This window comes from Zea mays, chromosome 5, assembly GCF_902167145.1.
Source record: "Zea mays cultivar B73 chromosome 5, Zm-B73-REFERENCE-NAM-5.0, whole genome shotgun sequence".
Taxonomy (NCBI): Eukaryota; Viridiplantae; Streptophyta; class Magnoliopsida; order Poales; family Poaceae; genus Zea; species Zea mays.
In genome coordinates, this window is record NC_050100.1 from 112877149 (window position 1) to 112894776 (window position 17628).

Sequence of the window (17628 nt, forward strand, 5' to 3'; positions counted from 1 at the left end):
TATAGTGGTCACCCCGAGTTAAGTAAGCGCGAGCATGTTGCACCGTCTTAAGTCGTTGCCAACTTAATCCGATTGCTCCGTTTAGCAGGGCATAGTGGTCACCCCGAGTTAAGTAAACGCGAGCATGTTGCACCGTCTTAAGTCGTTGCCGACTTAAGCCGATTGCTCCGTTTAGCAGGGCATAGTGGTCACCCCAAGTTAAGTAAGAATGCAGGTCGATCATGAACAAACTGAGTATTCTTGAAGCCTTTTTATTGATGATATATTTCCCATTTTACAAAGTACATTGTCGTCCCGATAGCTTTTGAAATACAGCTAGGGATAAAACTTCCTGAGATGTTCTATATTCCATGAGTTCCCGATTTTCGTGCCGTCCATCTGAGTGAGACGATATGATCCCGGTCGAGTGACTTCTGCTACTATGAATGGTCCTTCTCATAGGGGCGACAACTTGTGCCGTCCCTCCCCCGTTAGAATTCGGCGGAGGACGAGATCTCCCACTGCAAAGGATCGACATCGCATGGCCTTGTCGTGATAGCGTCTCAGAGTTTGCTGGTACCGTGCTGATTGAATTACCGTGTTCAGCCGTTCTTCTTCGAGTACATCAACATCCTCCAGCCTAGTAGCCTCGGCTTCTGATATGCTTTCAAAGACCAACCTTGGTGCCCCAAACTTGAGATCAGCGGGCAGTACTACTTCTGACCCACAGACCATGAAGAAAGGAGTATTTCCATGCAAAGCTCGACTAGATTGAGTTCTTAGGCTCCAAACGACGTAGGGTAACTCCTTTATCCGCTTTCCTGCGAACTTTTCATTTTTATCGAAGACTTTTTTCCTGAGTGCCTCTAATATCATCCTGTTAGCTCGTTCAACCTGCCCGTTGGCTCTTGGGTGTGCCACCGAAGCATACTTGATCTGAATGCTCTTTTGCTCGCAGAAATCGAAGAACTCTGAACTTGTGAAGTTGGATCCTAGGTCAGTTATGATACTGTTCGATATTCCGAATCTGAATATTATGTCTTGTATGAATTCCACGGCCTTAGCTGAGGTTAAAGAAGCAATAGGTTTGAACTCTATCCATTTAGTGAATTTGTCGATTGCTACCAGTACATGAGTATATCCTCCTTGAGCTTTCTTGAAAGGTCCAATCATATCCAGTCCCCAGCATGCGAACGGCCAAGTTACTGGTATGGTTTGCAGTTGTTGTGCTGGTAGATGTTGTTGCTTTGATAAGTACTGGCAAGCTTCGCACCTCTGAACTAACTCGGCTGCATCACTTTTCGCTGTTGGCCAATAGAATCCCGACCTGAAGACCTTCCCGACTAGTGTCTTGGATGCTGCGTGTATTCCACATTGCCCCGAATGGACCTCATCTAGAAGTTGCTTCCCAGTAGATGAGAGAATGCATTTCATGAGGACGCCCGATGCACCCCTTCTGTATAGTGTCTCCCCAATGAGTGTGTAGTGAGCTGACAATCTAGCGATGCGCTCGGCTGCATTTTTGTCATCTAGTTCCTCTTCATTCTTTATATATCTGATGATCGGCCTTCTCCAGTCATCAGAATCTGACTCTGGTTGGTTCACGATATTACATTCTTCTGTCTGGTCCATTGAGATGCTTGGATGTGGTATTTCTTGCACAAAGACTCCAGGTGGGACCTGAGTTCAACTGGATCCTAGTTTGGACAATACATCAGTTGTCGTGTTTCGATCTCTTTCCACATGTGAAATTCCAGACCTTCAAATTTATCTTCTAGTTTCCGGACGACGGTGCAGTATTTTCCCATAGAGTCGCTCGAACAATCCCATTCTTTGTTTATCTGGCTTATGACTACTAGAGAATCTCCGTATAACATCAGTCTCTTGATGCCCAGTGATATAGCAATGTTCAGTCCATGAATCAGAGCTTCATATTCGGCTGCGTTGTTGGAGGCTGGAAATAACAACTGGAGGGCATATTTGAGGTGCTCGCCTCCAGGTGCGGTAAAGAGAATCCCCGCGCCTGCTCCCTGCAGTTTTAACGAGCCATCAAAATACATTCGCCATACTTCTGTGGTTTCTGGGTTATCTGGCACTTGTTGTTCAGTCCATTCTGATACGAAATCAACCAATGCTTGAGTTTTGATGGCAGTGCGAGGTCGAAATTCAATGTCATGAGATCCCAGCTCGCAGGCCCACTTGGCTATTCTGCCAATGGCTTCCTTGTTGTGAAGAATATCCCCTATCGGAAAACCAGTGACCACTATGACTTTGTGGTCGTCAAAGTAGTGACGTAGTTTGCGTGCAGTTAGAAGTACTGCATATAATATCTTCTGAACTTGAGGATACTTTTTCTTCGAGGGACCCAGAACTTCACTGATGAAATAAACAGGATGTTGCACTGGGTAGACATGTCCTTCTTCTGCTCGCTCGACTACCAACGCGGTGCTTACCACGTGAGTCGTGCAAGAGATATACAGCAGCAAATCTTCAGCTGGTTGAGTTGACGTGGCTCGCCGTGGTGGCTTCAGCACTGGTGGTGTCGTCAAGAATTTTTTCAATGCGTCTAGGGCATCCTGTGCTTCTGAAGTCCACTGAAACTTATCCACCTTCTTGAGTAGTTTATAAAATGGTAGGCCTTTTTCTCCCAGTCTGGATATGAATCTGCTCAGTGCTGCCATACATCCGGTAAGTCTCTGAACTTTCTTTTGTGATCGCGGCACCTCCATTTTCATGATAGCTTCGATCTTATCCGGATTAGCTTCAATTCCCCGGTGGCTGACAATAAATCCGAGTAGCTTTCCTGCAGGTACCCCAAAGACACATTTTTCGGGATTAAGCTTGCATCGATATCGCCGTAGACTGTTGAAAACCAGCTGTAAGTCTTCGATGAAATTTTCCGAGTTCTCCGTTTTAATTACCACATCATCTACATAGGCTTCCACCCGCTTGCCCCAGTGATCAGCTAAGCATGTTTGAATGACTCTCTGATAAGTCGCTCCAGCGTTTTTGAGGCCGAACGGCATGGAGGTATAGCAGAAAGCACCGAACGGAGTGATGAACGCTGTTTTTTCCTCGTCTTCTTTTGCCAAGCTAATCTGATGATATCCGGAGTAGCAATCCAGGAAAGACAGTACAGAACATTCAGCGGTGGAATCTACCACCTGATCTATCCTAGGAAGCCCGAAGGGATCCTTTGGACAGTGTTTGTTGAGATCCGTATAGTCGACGCACATGCGTCAATCCACTTTATTCTTTTTGAGTATAAGAACAGGGTTGGCTAACCACTCGGGATGTAACACCTCTCTAATAAATCCAGCCGCGACCAAGCGGGCCAGCTCAGCGCGAATGGTCTCTCTCTTGTCGGGCGTGAAACGACGTAATTTTTGCCGAATTGGCCTCGCCTGAGGATAAACTTTCAATTTATGCTCGGGCAGTTCTCTCGGGACTCTCGGCATATCCGCAGGTTGGCATGCGAATACGTCTCGGTTGTCTTGCAAGAACTGGACGAGCGCGCTTTCCTATTTGTCATCCAGGCTGGAACTGATGATGGTGGTCTTGCGTTCATCAGCAAACCCAAGGTTGATCCTTTTGGTTTCTTCAGTCGGCCGCATAGAGGTCGCGGCTTGAGCTTCATTTGCAGGTGCTGCAAGGTCTTCCTCAGGCTTAGAGTTTGCCTGTATCGAAGAAGCCGCCGATGGTTTGGTGGTGAGGGCCGCCTGGATGGCCACTCGGAAACATTCTGCGGCGCCTTGGAAGTCAGCGCGCACAGTTATGATTCCTTGCGGCCCTGGCATCTTCAATATCATGTATGTGTAATGCGGAATGGCCATGAATTTTGCCAATCCCGGCCTCCCGATGATGGCGTTGTACCCGCAGTCGAAGTTCGCCACTTCGAACCTCAGGAACTCGGTTCTGTAGTTCTCCGGAGTTCCGAAGGTGACTGGCATGTAGATGTGGCCCAGCGGGTATTCCCCTTCAGTCGGCACGATGCCGAAGAAAGGAGTGTCTGACTCGTGGAGCTCTTTGAGGTGAACTCCCAAGCCTTGGAGTGTCCGAGGGAAGGTGACGTTGATGCTGCTCCCCTCGTCCACTAATACCTTCTTCACCCTGCTCTCTCGGATCACCGGATCGACGAGGAGCGGGTATTTGCCTGGGTGGTCGAAGTTGAGCCATTGATCTGCCTGAGTGAAGGTGATCGGGTGCTCCGACCATCGGTACGGAGCGGGAGGACCGGTGGTCGCCACCAATATCTGGCGATCGTTGAGCTTTTGTTGTCTTCTGTTCTCCTGCGATCCATGTCCGCCGTAAGATGACGTTGACTTCTCTGTCAACGCGCGGGAAGGCTCCACCTCCTCCCTCCTCCTGGTGTTGGGGTTGTCGCGGTTCTCCTGGTCCTCCCCGCGGTGGAGGAGGTAGAGGTTGGAAGGGCCGGTCGTGTCCGACGGAGTGCTTGAAGTCTCTGCAGTTCCGAAGGGTGTGGCGCATGTCCTTGTGGTACGGGCACTGGGCGTCGAGGATGTCGTCCAGCGTGCGTTCGCCTCCGCGAGGTCCTCCCCGGGCGCGAGAGGCAGGTGGTCCGGCAGCGTGCACTTCTTCGCGAGGCCTCTTCTCCCAGCGTTTATCGGGTTGCTGGTTCGTGTCACGTCGTGGTGCTGCCGGTGCGGGCTTCGCTCCCCCGATGAGGTCCTGAGCTCGCTCGTCGGTGGTGATGTAGAGGTCGGCTTCCCGGAACAATTGCTCGAAGGTAGTCGACGCCTTCTGCAATATGGCCCGGACGAAAGCCGAGTCGTTGGATCCTCTGTAGAAGTCCTCGATCACGGCCGCCTCCGTGACCTCGGGGATACGATTTCTCATGGTCTGGAACCTTTTGAGGTATGACCGAAGAGTTTCGTCCCCCCGGCACTTGATGGATTTGAGGTCCCATGGTTTCGCTGGTTTGTCGGAGAGGGACTGAAAGTTGGCGGTGAAGCGTCGACTAAAGTCGCTCCAGTCGTCGATGCAGTGTCGGGGTAGATGTCGCAGCCATTGTAGCGCGTCTTGCCCGAGAACAATGGGTAAGTATGCGGTCATCACGTCCTCGGACGCCCCGGCAACTCGAGCAGCGGTGGTGTAGACGGCCAGCCAGCCTCCTGGATCCTGCTTAGGTTCATATTTGTCGACATTGGATACCTTGAAGTTAGGGGGGCATTGAATGGCTCTAAGGCGTGGAGTAAGTGCAGACACTTCACACGTGTCTTCTTGTCGTCGGGGATGATGTCTGTCCCGGGGAGGGGAGTAGTTGTTGTGGTTCCTCGACCGTCGTCGGGTGGTACCGCCAGTCGAGGCCGTTGTCGACTCAGTTCTGGTGGCCTGACTCCGAGCTGGGATGCCATGATCCCTGTCGTACTCTTCCCGGCGGCGGATCTCGTTCTCATGTCGTCGTTCACGCGAAGCGTTGATGGAGCTTCGCGCGTCCCGGCGGCTGTTGATGGTGTGTCGTAGGTCGTTCGGCGGGTGAGCGAGAGGTAGAAGATGGTTGACTGCTTGGGTGAATAGTCGTCGATAGCCCTCGGCGTCGGGAGTCCGAGGGAGTCCATCAGCTATCCGAGCTAGTACTCCTCCGACTTCACTCGGCGTGTTCATGGCTCGGGCGAAGTCGGGGTTCAGGTTGCGCCCGAAGAGTGGATTCTCTCGACGTTGCCTTGCCTCCTGCTCGGCTTGTTCCTGAGCTCGTCGGCGATCACGCCGTCGGGAGTTCCTTCGTTCTCTGAAGACGCGTTCCTCCGGAGTTTCTCCTATCTCTGAGACCTCGTCTCGCGAGACAGGCTGCTCCGGGTCCCGCTCTCCGGCCTCGTGATGTCGCCGGATATTTCGGCGTCGGTTCCTCCGTCGGCGGGATTCCCGCTGAGGAGGTTCTTCTCCGGGCGCGGTCGGCTCGTCGTCGGAGATGGGGGACGACTCCACTCTCCCGATGAAGAGGACGTCGGGGTAGAATGGTGCGGCGGTCGTGGCGATCTTCTTTCCGTTCTCCTTTGAGGGCGGAGGAATGGAAAGAACAACTTGCTCCCTCCCGGCTTTATTTGTTTCTTTCTTCCTTGCGATTTGTGTCCATTCTTTCGTCGGGGAGGTAGACAGTGGAGTTCTCTGGGTCAGCGGGCCCTCGGCCCCTGGCTTGCTGAAGGCGATCTTTTTTCGGAGCGCAGGAGGTTGCGCTTTTCCCTGCCTTACTCCGATATTCTCGGAGTTTGGAGGAGACTTCTTTCTTGGCGGATCTGTGATGCAGTGTAGAGTTCCTTCTTCATCTGCTATGAATGAGATAGTTCCGAAGCAGAACACGGATCCGGGGCGGAGGGTGATCTTGCGGTGGAAGGTGACGGCCATTGAGCTAGCTTAGATCGGCGACACACCCCCTACCTGGCGCGCCAGCTGTCGGTGTTTTGGGTCCGACCGCACACCCGGGGTTGCCCCTCAAGGTGTTTTTAGGAGTAGGACGATGTTGCCGACTGTAGCTTGATGGTTCGTGCCGGGCGCACGAGAAACTGTGAACAATGATGTACAGGTTCGGGCCGCTTAGAGATGTGTAACAACCTACGTCCTGGCGGGAATGCTTTATGTGGTGGATTACAAGGGAACTCTCTAGTATAAGGAACGTAGAGAGTCGAGGTGAATGGCTGAGTAGTGAGATCGATCGTTCTGAAGGGGTGCCCCCTAGGCCTTATATATTCGACCGTGGGGCAATACATGCAGATATGATAACAATGCGCACCTAAGAAATAGTGAACCGATTGAGTCTATCTTCCTATAGTTCTGCCGACTCATCCTCGCTTGGTTCCGCTGCACGGGGTTCCAGCGCGGGAAAGTCGGGTCTCTGTGGTGGTTACTCGTTCAACGTTGTTGGGCCGTCTGGGTTCGCACCGATCCAGCCTTGTGTCGATCCGCTTCACTGGTCATTCCTCCCCAGGCCCACGAAGGGATGACCTTACGATTTATTGGGCCCTTGGGCCTTTCGTGAGGTCTCTTATCCTTCCAGTGGACCCGGGGGATATCTGTCCCCCACACTTGCCGAGGAAGAAAAGGATCCCGCCTGTGCTCTTGCTAGTGTCGATGTCACCGACGTGGTCGCTGTCGCTGTACCCGACAAGGTGTGCCTCCCCAGGGCACCTCGGGTAGTAGAGACCGTGGTCGAGAGTCCCCGCAACTTAGAGGATGATCCTCTTCACAGCCTGCTCATGCTCCGTCGTCGGTCGCTGCAAGAACCGACTAATGTAGCCGACGGAGTATGCCAAGTCAAGTCGTGTGTGGACGAGGTAGCGAAGGCTCCCCACAAGATGCCGGTACTTTGTAGCATCCACCTCCTCCGTCGTGTTGTCGTGACTCAGCTTCAGCCTCTCCTCCATCAGAGTGAGAGCTGGGTTGCAGTCGGTGAGCCCAGCCAGCTCAACAATGTGCTTGGCGTAGGCGGTCTGGCGAAGTGTGATCCCGGAGTCTCCCTGGTACACCTCAATCCCCAAGTAGAAGGAGAGATGCCCCAGGTCACTTATTTGGAAGGTGGCCTTCATCTCTTCCTTGAACGCTACCACCTCTGCATCCTTGGCGCCGGTGATCACCAAGTCGTCGACGTAGACACCCACCAGCAGGGCACTTCCTCCATTGCCCCGCCGATAGATGGCCACCTCGTGCGGGCTTGGCGTGAAACCCATCCTTTGAGCGTGGAATCCAGCTTGGCATTCCACGCCCTCGGTGCCTGTCGCAGGCCATAGAGAGCCTTGCGCAGGCGCAACACCTTGCCCTCCTTGCCAGGGATCGCAAAACCTGGCGGCTGGTCTACGTAGACCTCCTTTAAGTCGCCGTTAAGAAACGCCGACTTGACGTCCATGTGATGAACGTGCCAGCCCTGCTGGGCTGACAGCGCAAGGAGGAGTCGCACGGATTCCATCCGTGCCACGGGGGCGAAAGCATCGTCGAAGTCGATCCCCTCCTGTTGTAGGAAACCGCGTGCCACCAAGCGAGCCTTGTGCTTGACGATGGCGCCGTCTTCATCCCTCTTCAGTTTGAACACCCATTTAAGGGTGATCGCACGATGACCATGAGGGAGATCAGCGAGCTCCCAGGTGCGGTTCGTCTCAACCGCGTCCATCTCCGACTGCATCGCAGCACGCCAAGCCGCATGTTTCTCGGCCTCCGCGAAAGACCGAGGCTCACCATCATCGCATGCAAGATGCAACTCTCCTGCCAGAATGCGAGATGCAGGGCCTGGCACCGACGGGTCGATGAGAAGGCCCTCCACCCTTCGATACCGCAACGGCTCGTCGTCGTAGTACGCGTCGACGCGCTCCTCGTCGCGGGACAGAGGGGTCACGAGCTCCACTGGGTCGTGCTCGACACGAGCTGGTGTCGGAGAGGACGTTCCCGGAGAGGGTACCGTCGGTGTTGGAGTACGTGGTGGCGAAGAGCTCGCTGTAGCCGGAGTCGTGGCTGGAGTGCGTGGTGGTGAAGAGCTCGTTGTAGCAGGAGCTGGAGAGTTTGGCGCTGGAGTCGGTGGAGACTTGGGGGCTGGGGTAGACCTGCTCGGAGAAGAGTTGCCTACTCCCCCAGCTCCCTCAAAGTGGACGTACTCGATGGTGAAGTCATACGTCGGAGTCGTGCCGTCGTCCACCGCCTTGTCCCACGCCCATCCTCGCCCTTCGTCGAACACTACGTCGCGCGCCGTGCGCACACGCTGTGTTCTTGGGTCAAGGATGCGGTAGGCCTTTGAGCCCTCCGCATAGCCAATGAACACCCCCGGGGTGCTTCTATCGTCGAGCTTGCTGATGTGGTCAAGCTCCTTGGTGAACGCGAGGCAGCCGAAGACCCGTAGGTGAGAGACCGCCGGCTTGCGCCCATGCCAAGCCTCGTACGGTGTCATCCCGTTGAGAGCCTTGGTGGGCGAGCGGTTGAGGATGTAAACCGCAGTCACCACCGCCTCTCCCCAGAAGATAGCTGGCATTCCTCTCTGCTTGAGGAGAGCCCGAGCCATCCCCACAACCGTCTGGTTGCGCCGCTCGACGACGCCGTTCTGCTGCGGGCTGTACGGCGCGGAGTAGTGGCGTTGAACGCCCTCATCCGCACAGTACGACGCGAACTCAGCCGCCGTGAATTCGTCGTCGTTGTCGGTGCGCAGCACGCGCAGCTTGCGGCCGCACTCCGCCTCCGCAGCGACCTGCACACGCCTGATGGCATTCGCAGCCTCTCCCTTGCTGCCAAGGATCATCACCCACATGTAGCGGGAGAGATCGTCGACGAGCAGCAAGAAGTAGCGTCGTCCTCCTGGTGTGGCTGGTGTCACCGGGCCACACAAGTCCCCATGCACGAGCTCGAGCCTCTCCTTGGCTCGGAAGCTCGACAGCTGGGGAAAGGGAAGCCGTCTCTGCTTTGTCAACACGCAGACATCGCAGAATTGCTCCACATGGTCAAGGCACGGCAGGCCTCGTACCATCTCCTTGGCACTGAGCAGCTCCAGGGCCTCGAAGTTAAGGTGCCCAAAGAGCTCGTGCCACTGCCATGCCCCGTCGTCTCGACAAGCAGCAAGGCAGCAAGGTTGTGCCACCTTCACATTGAGGATGTATAGCCGATTTGGACTCCTGCGTACCTTGGCAAGAAGGCGACGAGAGGGGTCCCAGATCCTCATGACTCCGTGCTCGACCTCCACGCGCGAACCGTTCTCATCCAGCTGTCCCAAGCTGATGATAGAGTTCCTCAACGTGGGGATGTAGTAGACTCCGGTGAGCAGCCTGTGCTCACCAGATGCGGCGGTGAAGACGACTGAGCCTGCGCCCTTGATCTCAACGCCGGAGGCGTCCCCAAACTTGACGGAGCCTCGGACGCTAGAGTCAAGCTCGGTGAAGAACTCCCGTCGGCCGGTCATGTGATGAGTGGCACCGGTGTCGAGGCACCATCCTTCGATCATGTCTTTGTTGGAGCCGTCGCCGAGGAAAGCACGTGCTTTCGACTCATCAAGGTGGAGGAGTGCCGCTGCGGCCGGTGCCGCTGGAGATAGCTCGATGCTTGCATGTGCTAGGAGCAGAGCCTCCTCCTCCGCCTGTGCGACGTTGGCCTGGCCACGTCGTGGCTGTCGAAAGTCCCTAGCCCAGTGGCCAAGCTTGCCGCAGTTGTGACAGTCGTCGTCTCGTGCCGGCTTCTTGTTGCCGACGGCGCCGCCTTGGGCACCTCCACGAGCACCGCCCTCAGCATGTCCTCGCGCCCCGGCCTGGGCGCCTCCACGCGGCTTGCCGCGTTTGCGGCCTCGTGTCGAGGAGGACTCCCCCTTCTTCTGGTCACCCTGGCAGGCCTCCCACTGCTCCCGAGTGAGATGTAGCTTCCCGCCAATAGTGATAGGGCCAGAGGGAGCCTGTGGTTCGTCGCCGTCGACCACCTTGAGACGACCTATCGCCTCTTCGATCGTCATCGTGGAGAGGTCTAGCAGAGACTCGATCGAGCGAGCGATCTGCTTGTACTTCTCGGGGATGCAACGGAAGAGCTTCTCAACAGCTCTCTCCTCATCGTAGGTGTCGTCGCCGAACTGCACCATCTTCTGCAACAGAGTGTTGAGGCGGAGAGCAAAGTCATCAACATCCTCACCTGGCTTGAAGGCCAGGTTCTCCCACTCCTTGCGAAGTGCCTGCAGTGTGGTCTTGCGGGCACGGTCGCTGCCGATGCGGGTCGCAGCGATGGCGTCCCAGGCCTACTTGGTAGTCCGCTTCTGGGAAAGCGAAAACTGCATCTCGGACGGAACTGCAGCAATGAGGGCATCCAGTGCCTGCCGATCCTCGTGGTAGTCGACGTCGCGTACCGAACTGCTTCCCACATTTGGCGAACCTGGAGCCGTACCCTCATCACCGCGGCCCACTCGACGTAGTTGGTCTTGGTGGGGGTAGGCCACCCATCGCAGGGACTGATGTCCCTGACAATGGCCTGGGCCATGCGGCGACCATGGTACCGATCCGGGGAGGGAGAGTCGCGCCGCCTGTAGAGGCCGCGATCTCCGTCGACCCGGTCGCCGCCGCCGGGAGCACCGTCGGCGCGTCTACGCCTGTCTGGGCTGCCGCCGCGTGCGCCCTCGCCCAGAGCGTCGTCAGCGCGTCGGCGCCTATCTGGGCTGCCACCACGCGCGCCCCCATGGGGGTGCGCGGCTGCCCACTGTGCCGCCTGCTCTCGCGCTACTTCCCTCGCCAGCCTGAGCTCTTCGTTGGTGTTGTCGTCGACAGAAGCAGAGCTACCAGCTCTACTGCCGCGCAGAACCTCGAGCTCTGCTGCCGCCGCACGTGCAGCATCCGCCGCCTCCGCTGCTTCTACTTCCGCTCTCGCTGCTACCAGTTCCGCTGTCGCCAGCCGTGCTGCCCTCGCCGCTGTCGCTGCAGCCGCTGCTGCTGCTCGCTCTCGTTCTTGTGCCGCGACGACCTCGGCTTCCTGCTAGCGCCGCGCACTCGAAGTGACCGAGAGTAGGACATGGTGGGCTAGTGAGGGGTCGTTGCGTGTGGAAGAGGCTTTCTCAGACGAAAGGTTGCTCGTCTGAGCAGGAGAGGAAGGAACAGTTGGAGCTCTTGCTGCCGATTGAGTGTGGGGAGAGGCGCGGGAAGGAGCTGAGCAAGATATTTAGGCTACAGGATAGTTTGGCTTTGATACCAATTGTAAGTAGAGGGACTCTAACTCTCATCAAGAGGATGACACTATGAGTTGGGGCAATTTTCTGTTTATTTCCTCAAACACTACACAATGCCATACCCATCTAAGGGTTGGAGACCCATATTTATAGCCCTAGAGGCTGCACTACCACACCTTCTCACACACACTACACAACAGGATTGTCCTCTAGATGCTAAAGAGACTACAGAGGACAGTCAAAAAACGACTGCTGTCCTCTAGATGCTAAAGAGACTACAGAGGACAGTCAAGCTGTCCTCTAGATGCTAAAGGACTACAGAGGACAGTCAAAAGCAGGTTGTCCTCTAGATGCTCAAGACTTATTCCATCATTACGACGACAGAGGTGACTTGGTTACGATGATTGCTTGTAGATTTTTGTGTTTCTGTTTCTATGTTGAACTCCTCTTTTGTCTGACAGTAAAGCTGTTATTAGTATTGTTCATGATCCAATCAAGCATGAGCTTACTAAGTATATAAATGTTAATGCCTATTACACATGCACAGGTTTAGGATGATGTCATTGATCTTCGCTATGTGCCTTCAAAGCTTCAGTTCGTTGATTTCTTTGTGAAGGCGCAGAGCTTTGCATAGGTTTTATCTCTCCAAACTTTGTGTTTGATCCACTTTTATATTAAGGGCTAGTTTGAGAACCTCATTTTCCTCAGGAAAATTAGTTCATTTTCCCTTGGGGAAATAAGAATCCCCTGGGAAAATAGAATTCCCAAACTAGCCCTAAAAGGGTGTTAGATGCCTATGCATGTGTCCTTGCTGTATTAGGTCTCATATACAGTGTCCTTGTTGTATAAAGTCTCTATCCTGTATGTGTGTATATATTCGTGCCTAGTACCCTCATATTGAGTGCTATTCATAATAGTCATAAGCCTATTTACTCCGTCTACTTTGTCCCACCGTGCAGGTCTTGATAAAGGAACAGGATTGTAATAGGTTTGGCGAGCCACATTGAACTTGGACATTCTAATGGAGACAAAACTCCAAATAAAGTTGCCAAAAGAGCAAAATGTACGATTACAAACATACATCTTCTGTAAAGGAGATTTCAATGTAAATTCCCAACAGAGTTCTTATTCGATGCAAGCTTTACAGATCACAGGACATACCATATCACCGCGAGTCAAGAAACAAGCAACAGAATGGCGTGCGAGGTGATGCATCCAACCCCAGTTCCTCAGCTGAAGACAAACACACACAAAAGAAAGCTATCAGATACTCTTTAAGAGAAACACAAATCACAAATGAACAGAAAGATAGAACAAGAAAAAATGGCAAGGAGAGGTTCTCTGGTAGATATTCATTTGAGAAAACCTGAATCATGATAGCATCGATCCACGGATATCCTGTCTGGCCATCTCTCCATGCAACAAATAGATCTTCGTTCTCGCTCCACGGAATCTAAACTAAACGGGGTTTGGATTACATCTATGCTCATGAAAAGCGCATCACTGTAAGGAGAATGGTTGGGAACAAACGGAGTCACCTGCTTGCATATTTTGTTCCCTTTCATCCGATCAAAATTAGGTGTTCCATAAGACACTGTGTAAAAGAAGTCTCGCCACAGCAACTGTTACAAAAACATGAGACATGCACTCAGAACCGAAGTAAAGAAGCCGTGTAACCAGATTGTTCCTTTATGTCCAACAGCACCTGTCCTGTCAATGAAACAGGTGGTTTTGTATGGTTTCTGACGCTCCTGTGCACATCCTGAATGCAGTGGTAAAAATATCTGGAAGACAGGCACCCAAACTGCATCATGACAGCATGACAATCCGTTTTTAACACTTTATAATCTAAATAAATTGAAGGGAAGGACAACCATCTGCATTGAGTTATTGACAAATATACCTTTAGATATGGTGACAAAACGGTTGTTGAAGGTTTCACAAAGGCAGAGGGGTCACCCTTTGGTTTCTCAAATTTGGCAACCCATTCCTACTCAAAACGGAACAAAAGAATCGATCGTCACTTTCAGATCACCAGTGGAAACAACAAAGAATAACAAACTTGATGGATTCCAGGATATTGCTATTCCGGAAGCAACAACCTTATTTTGAAGCGATTCTTTCATTCTCCTCAGAGCTTCTGTCTCTCCGCCATGGAATGGTGGAATCTCCTCCTGCGAATGGCCATCCAGCAGTTCAGAGAGACCGATCCAGACATCCAGTAGTAACTGACATACTAGTTCTTTAGACCAATTGTGACTTCACCCTTACCTGGCTGATATCGCCGTACCCAAGCTCCTCCACCGTAGGCACCGGCAACAGCTCGTATTCCCCTGTGTCTCCTAGCGGTGGGAGCTCGGAGTATTCCTCCATGGCGGGAGCTGGCGGCTCCCCAGCAATGGAGACAAAGGATTGATATGTCAAAGGCGGCCGACCACCGTTCTGCACATTGGCAAAACCAGAATCAGTTAACCACATTTTTTGGTTGTGACCATTGAGTCGTCAATTAACAGGTACTGAATACTTGTATAATAAGCATTCGAGTTTCGAACACCTTCTTTATAATTTCTTCTGGGTCGAAGAGGGTGTGGCTGACGGGCGTGAGCACCTCGATGCCGGACGCCAATGCAAAATCCTAAAAGTACCAAATACTTCATCAGGAAACATCACCCAAAACAGATACCGGCGAGTGAAGAAAAGTGATCAGCAGCCTCACCGTGACCTTCTTATCGCGGGCCAGCGCGTACGGCTCGGTATCGGACTCGAAGCACAGCTTGCCAATGTTCCACTGAACTAAAATGAACTCAGGATTTCGTCATTGTGTAGCCAACGGTTGGAAGGGCAAAGAAAAAAGAAGAAGATACTAGTAGTAGGCTTTACGTCCAGGGCGCCAGAAATGGCCGGATGCTTACGTCCTTTAGGGCCGCGCAGACAGCGTCGGCGACGTCGTCGCGGGCGCGCAGGAGGAGGAGGCGGGACCCTAGGCGGCGGAGACGAGCGTCGAGGTCGCTGAGGCTCTCGAGGAGGAAGCGGATGCGGGCGACCCCGGCGCGCGCGGAACCTGGGGACGCCGCGACGGCATCCGGGCGAAGGTAGCGCGGATCGAGCACGAACACCGGGTACAGCCGCGCGGATGCAGCGCCGGCCCCGTGTCGGCGGGCCGCGTCCAGCGCCGGGTTGTCGTGCACGCGCAGGCCCTTCCGGAACCACATCATCGCCGCCGTGGCGGCGGTTGCGGCCTCCATCGCGGGCGGGGTTACAGAGTGCGGAAGATTGGGGGATTTTGCCAGCGGTGGAGTTGGGAGTATGGAGACTGGGAGAGATGGTGCGGGCCATTGATGGGGAATTGGACGGCGCAGGTTTGAACAAGGGAGCAGTAACCGTAGCGAGTGGCGCGGGAAGTGGCCACGTCAGTTACCTTTTGGCCGTTCTTGCCCGGATACACAGGATCCTATGCGGATTGTCAAATGCGGACGAGCAGCTGCGGAGGGGAGATGACGCAGATTCGCTGATTCGGTACGCGCGCTCGCCATATCATGATTTTGTCGCAGGTACTCTGCAGATCCGCGTGCCACCGTCCACCGATGGTTCGCTATTGCTGGAAATGTGAGATGAGTAGCTGTGTTAAAAGTTGTTTCCAACCTATTTTGTATTAAATATCTCTTTCTCTCCCCTACTCCCCTACCATCTGCCCCTTTCTCGTGGATCAGATGTGCTAAAGTTTAGTACTTTATTCAAATAACCCTCAAATGTTAAAGTTAAATAAAAGTTTAGTATATGCTAAATTTTAATATGTGCTAAACTTTAGCACTAGATAAATAAGTAGACCCATAGTAGGAGGGTGCTGAACAATTTTTTTGATTTTAAGACAATCCTAACATTTTAGACAGGCCATCAGTTATGGTTTTGGTTTTGTATTCGTCTTTATATTGTGTTGGGACTAGTTAGATGACCATATGTTGCTACGAATTCTTACATCTCTAAAGTAGACCTTGTTTAAATGAAATAGATATGTGCCGATCACATGTTTTCGATGCTATATGACATCAAAAACAAGACAACACAAGTTAAAAGATTGCAACATTCTCCCTTTAATTACCCCTTCTCCGAATGTTAATTTAAGGGAGAAGATATAAGATATGAATGAATACATAGCAATAAGCATAAGAAAGAAGTAGCAAGGAGTAAAACACGTTACTTGTCTCCATGCCTTAGAACTCATTGAAAGCTCTCTTGTAGGTTTTGATGGTTTGGATGACAACCTAATTAAAGGACTAATATGTGTGTTAAGTGTTGCACAGGTGCTTAATGCAAAGCTCACAGGGTTTAACACAAGTGAACAAGTGTGATGGTCCAAAGACTGGAATGTCTATGGATAATGGACGTCACAAGTAAGATGGACATTGCTTAAGTGAGAGTCGGTGTGCGTAACTCAGAGACAACTGATCAAGCTAAGAATGGACACAAGAAGAGCTTCGAGGTGCCGAGTGCATGGAGAGAAGGTCAAAGAGGCCGAGGAACCTAAAGCCATGGGTGTAAAAGAAGACTTGCAAAGTCAAGGTTGATCGAGTTGAGAAGAGATATGGTGCATCGAGGATCACGACTTAAGAACTTGACTTATAACCAATGAGATAACACTATGGTTATGTGGTGTAAGTTACAAGGCTCAAGATGAAGCTCAAGAAGTGAACAAGGTCACTAGAAGGAAGAGTAGTATCAAAGCCAGAACCTAGAAGCACCCCAAAAGAGCTAAGTTCACTTTGACCTTTAGTTTGGGTTGTTCCTATGTCTGGATATGTTCTATGTGACTATTGCAGGGTGTTGGAGCTCATATATGTCAATCTAGATCAAGTCAAATTGACTTGATGGTTTAGAGTCCAACATCGACCTCAAATAGGCAAAATGGGTAAAATGATGAAAAAAGTTAAGTATGTAAGGTTTGAGTGTTCAACTATGTTGCATACTCCTCTAACTCTTTTTGTAGAGAAAGTGTCTTTTTTAGCTCTGTTTGAGGAGAAACAGAAAAGTTGGGAGAAGAGTGGGAAAAGGTATGTTTCTAGGACTAAGTCAATTGGATTATACTCTAAATGTGTTTGTCTAAGTCTCAGGAAAATCCTCCCAAAAGTTGAAGTCAAATAGAGGAAGAATGGAGGAAAAGGCACTTAGTGTGTTGTTGGCAGGTGCACAGGACAGTGAATAGTAACATGTCTAGTGCACAGGAAAGTGAATACTAACCTATCTGATGCACAGGACAGTGAATAGTAACATGTCATGTGCACAAGATAGTGAATAGTAACCTGCCCGGAGCACAGGATAATGAATAATAACATGTCCGGTGCACCAACGACTAGCCCTTTCAGAGAAGGAAACTGTCAATCAGATCCTTTACTATGCACTGTCTGGTGGTGCACCCGCAGACAGGGAAGGCCGGGAGCTTCCAAATGAAGATCCTATGGCTCCTAGGCCCCTTGGGACTATAAAAGGGACCCCTATGCTCCTCCAACAAGAGTACAAGTGCAACATACAAGTCCATACATCATTGTGATCAATTCTTTCTCTCCCTCTCTTGTGTGTCTCTCTAGTTTGTGTAGAGGCGAAGTTATAAGCCTTTAGAGAGAGGGGAAGTGCTGCTGAGAGCTAGAGCAAAATCTTGAGCGCATTGTTACTCTGCGAAGTGCTTTCGAGAAGATTCTAAGCGGCCACATCATCATTGTAACTGACATCAACATAGTGGAAGGCTCTATTTGTCGCATTGACGAATCTGAGCAAATAGAGGAAGGAGTTGAAATACACTCCAAGCCAGGGTGTGGCTAACTCCAACAAGGACTAGGCAAGCATTTCAGGCTTAGCCGAACCTCGGGATAAATCCTTGTGTCTGTGTGCTCTGCTCTGTGTTGTGTGTTGTCTCTTTGTCTTAATTGCTTTTTATACTTGCACTTCAATACTTATATGTGGTACAAACTGTCTTTCAAGTGTAGGGTATTTTAAGGCAGAAAGTTCAATTCCACTTCGACCTACTTGAGGGGACT

At 52.0% G+C, this 17628-nt stretch overlaps 1 protein-coding gene across 2 annotated transcripts in view; it reads right to left on the minus strand.

Annotated features, from left to right (window-relative positions):
• The window catches only part of LOC100280217 (uncharacterized), a 53314-nt gene extending 38384 nt beyond the window's left edge, over nt 1-14930 (minus strand). The window contains exons 1-10 of one of the 2 annotated variants that reach the window (XM_008645291.3): nt 14512-14930; nt 14316-14387; nt 14154-14234; nt 13871-14041; nt 13702-13773; nt 13503-13589; nt 13305-13403; nt 13138-13221; nt 12966-13052; nt 12761-12832 (exon numbers count right to left, since the gene is read on the minus strand). In XM_008645291.3, the coding sequence (XP_008643513.1) occupies nt 12761-12832; nt 12966-13052; nt 13138-13221; nt 13305-13403; nt 13503-13589; nt 13702-13773; nt 13871-14041; nt 14154-14234; nt 14316-14387; nt 14512-14844 (1158 nt within the window). In that variant the 5' untranslated portion in view covers nt 14845-14930. 2 annotated transcript variants of the gene reach the window in all.
• Between the last annotated feature and the right edge of the window lie 2698 nt (nt 14931-17628).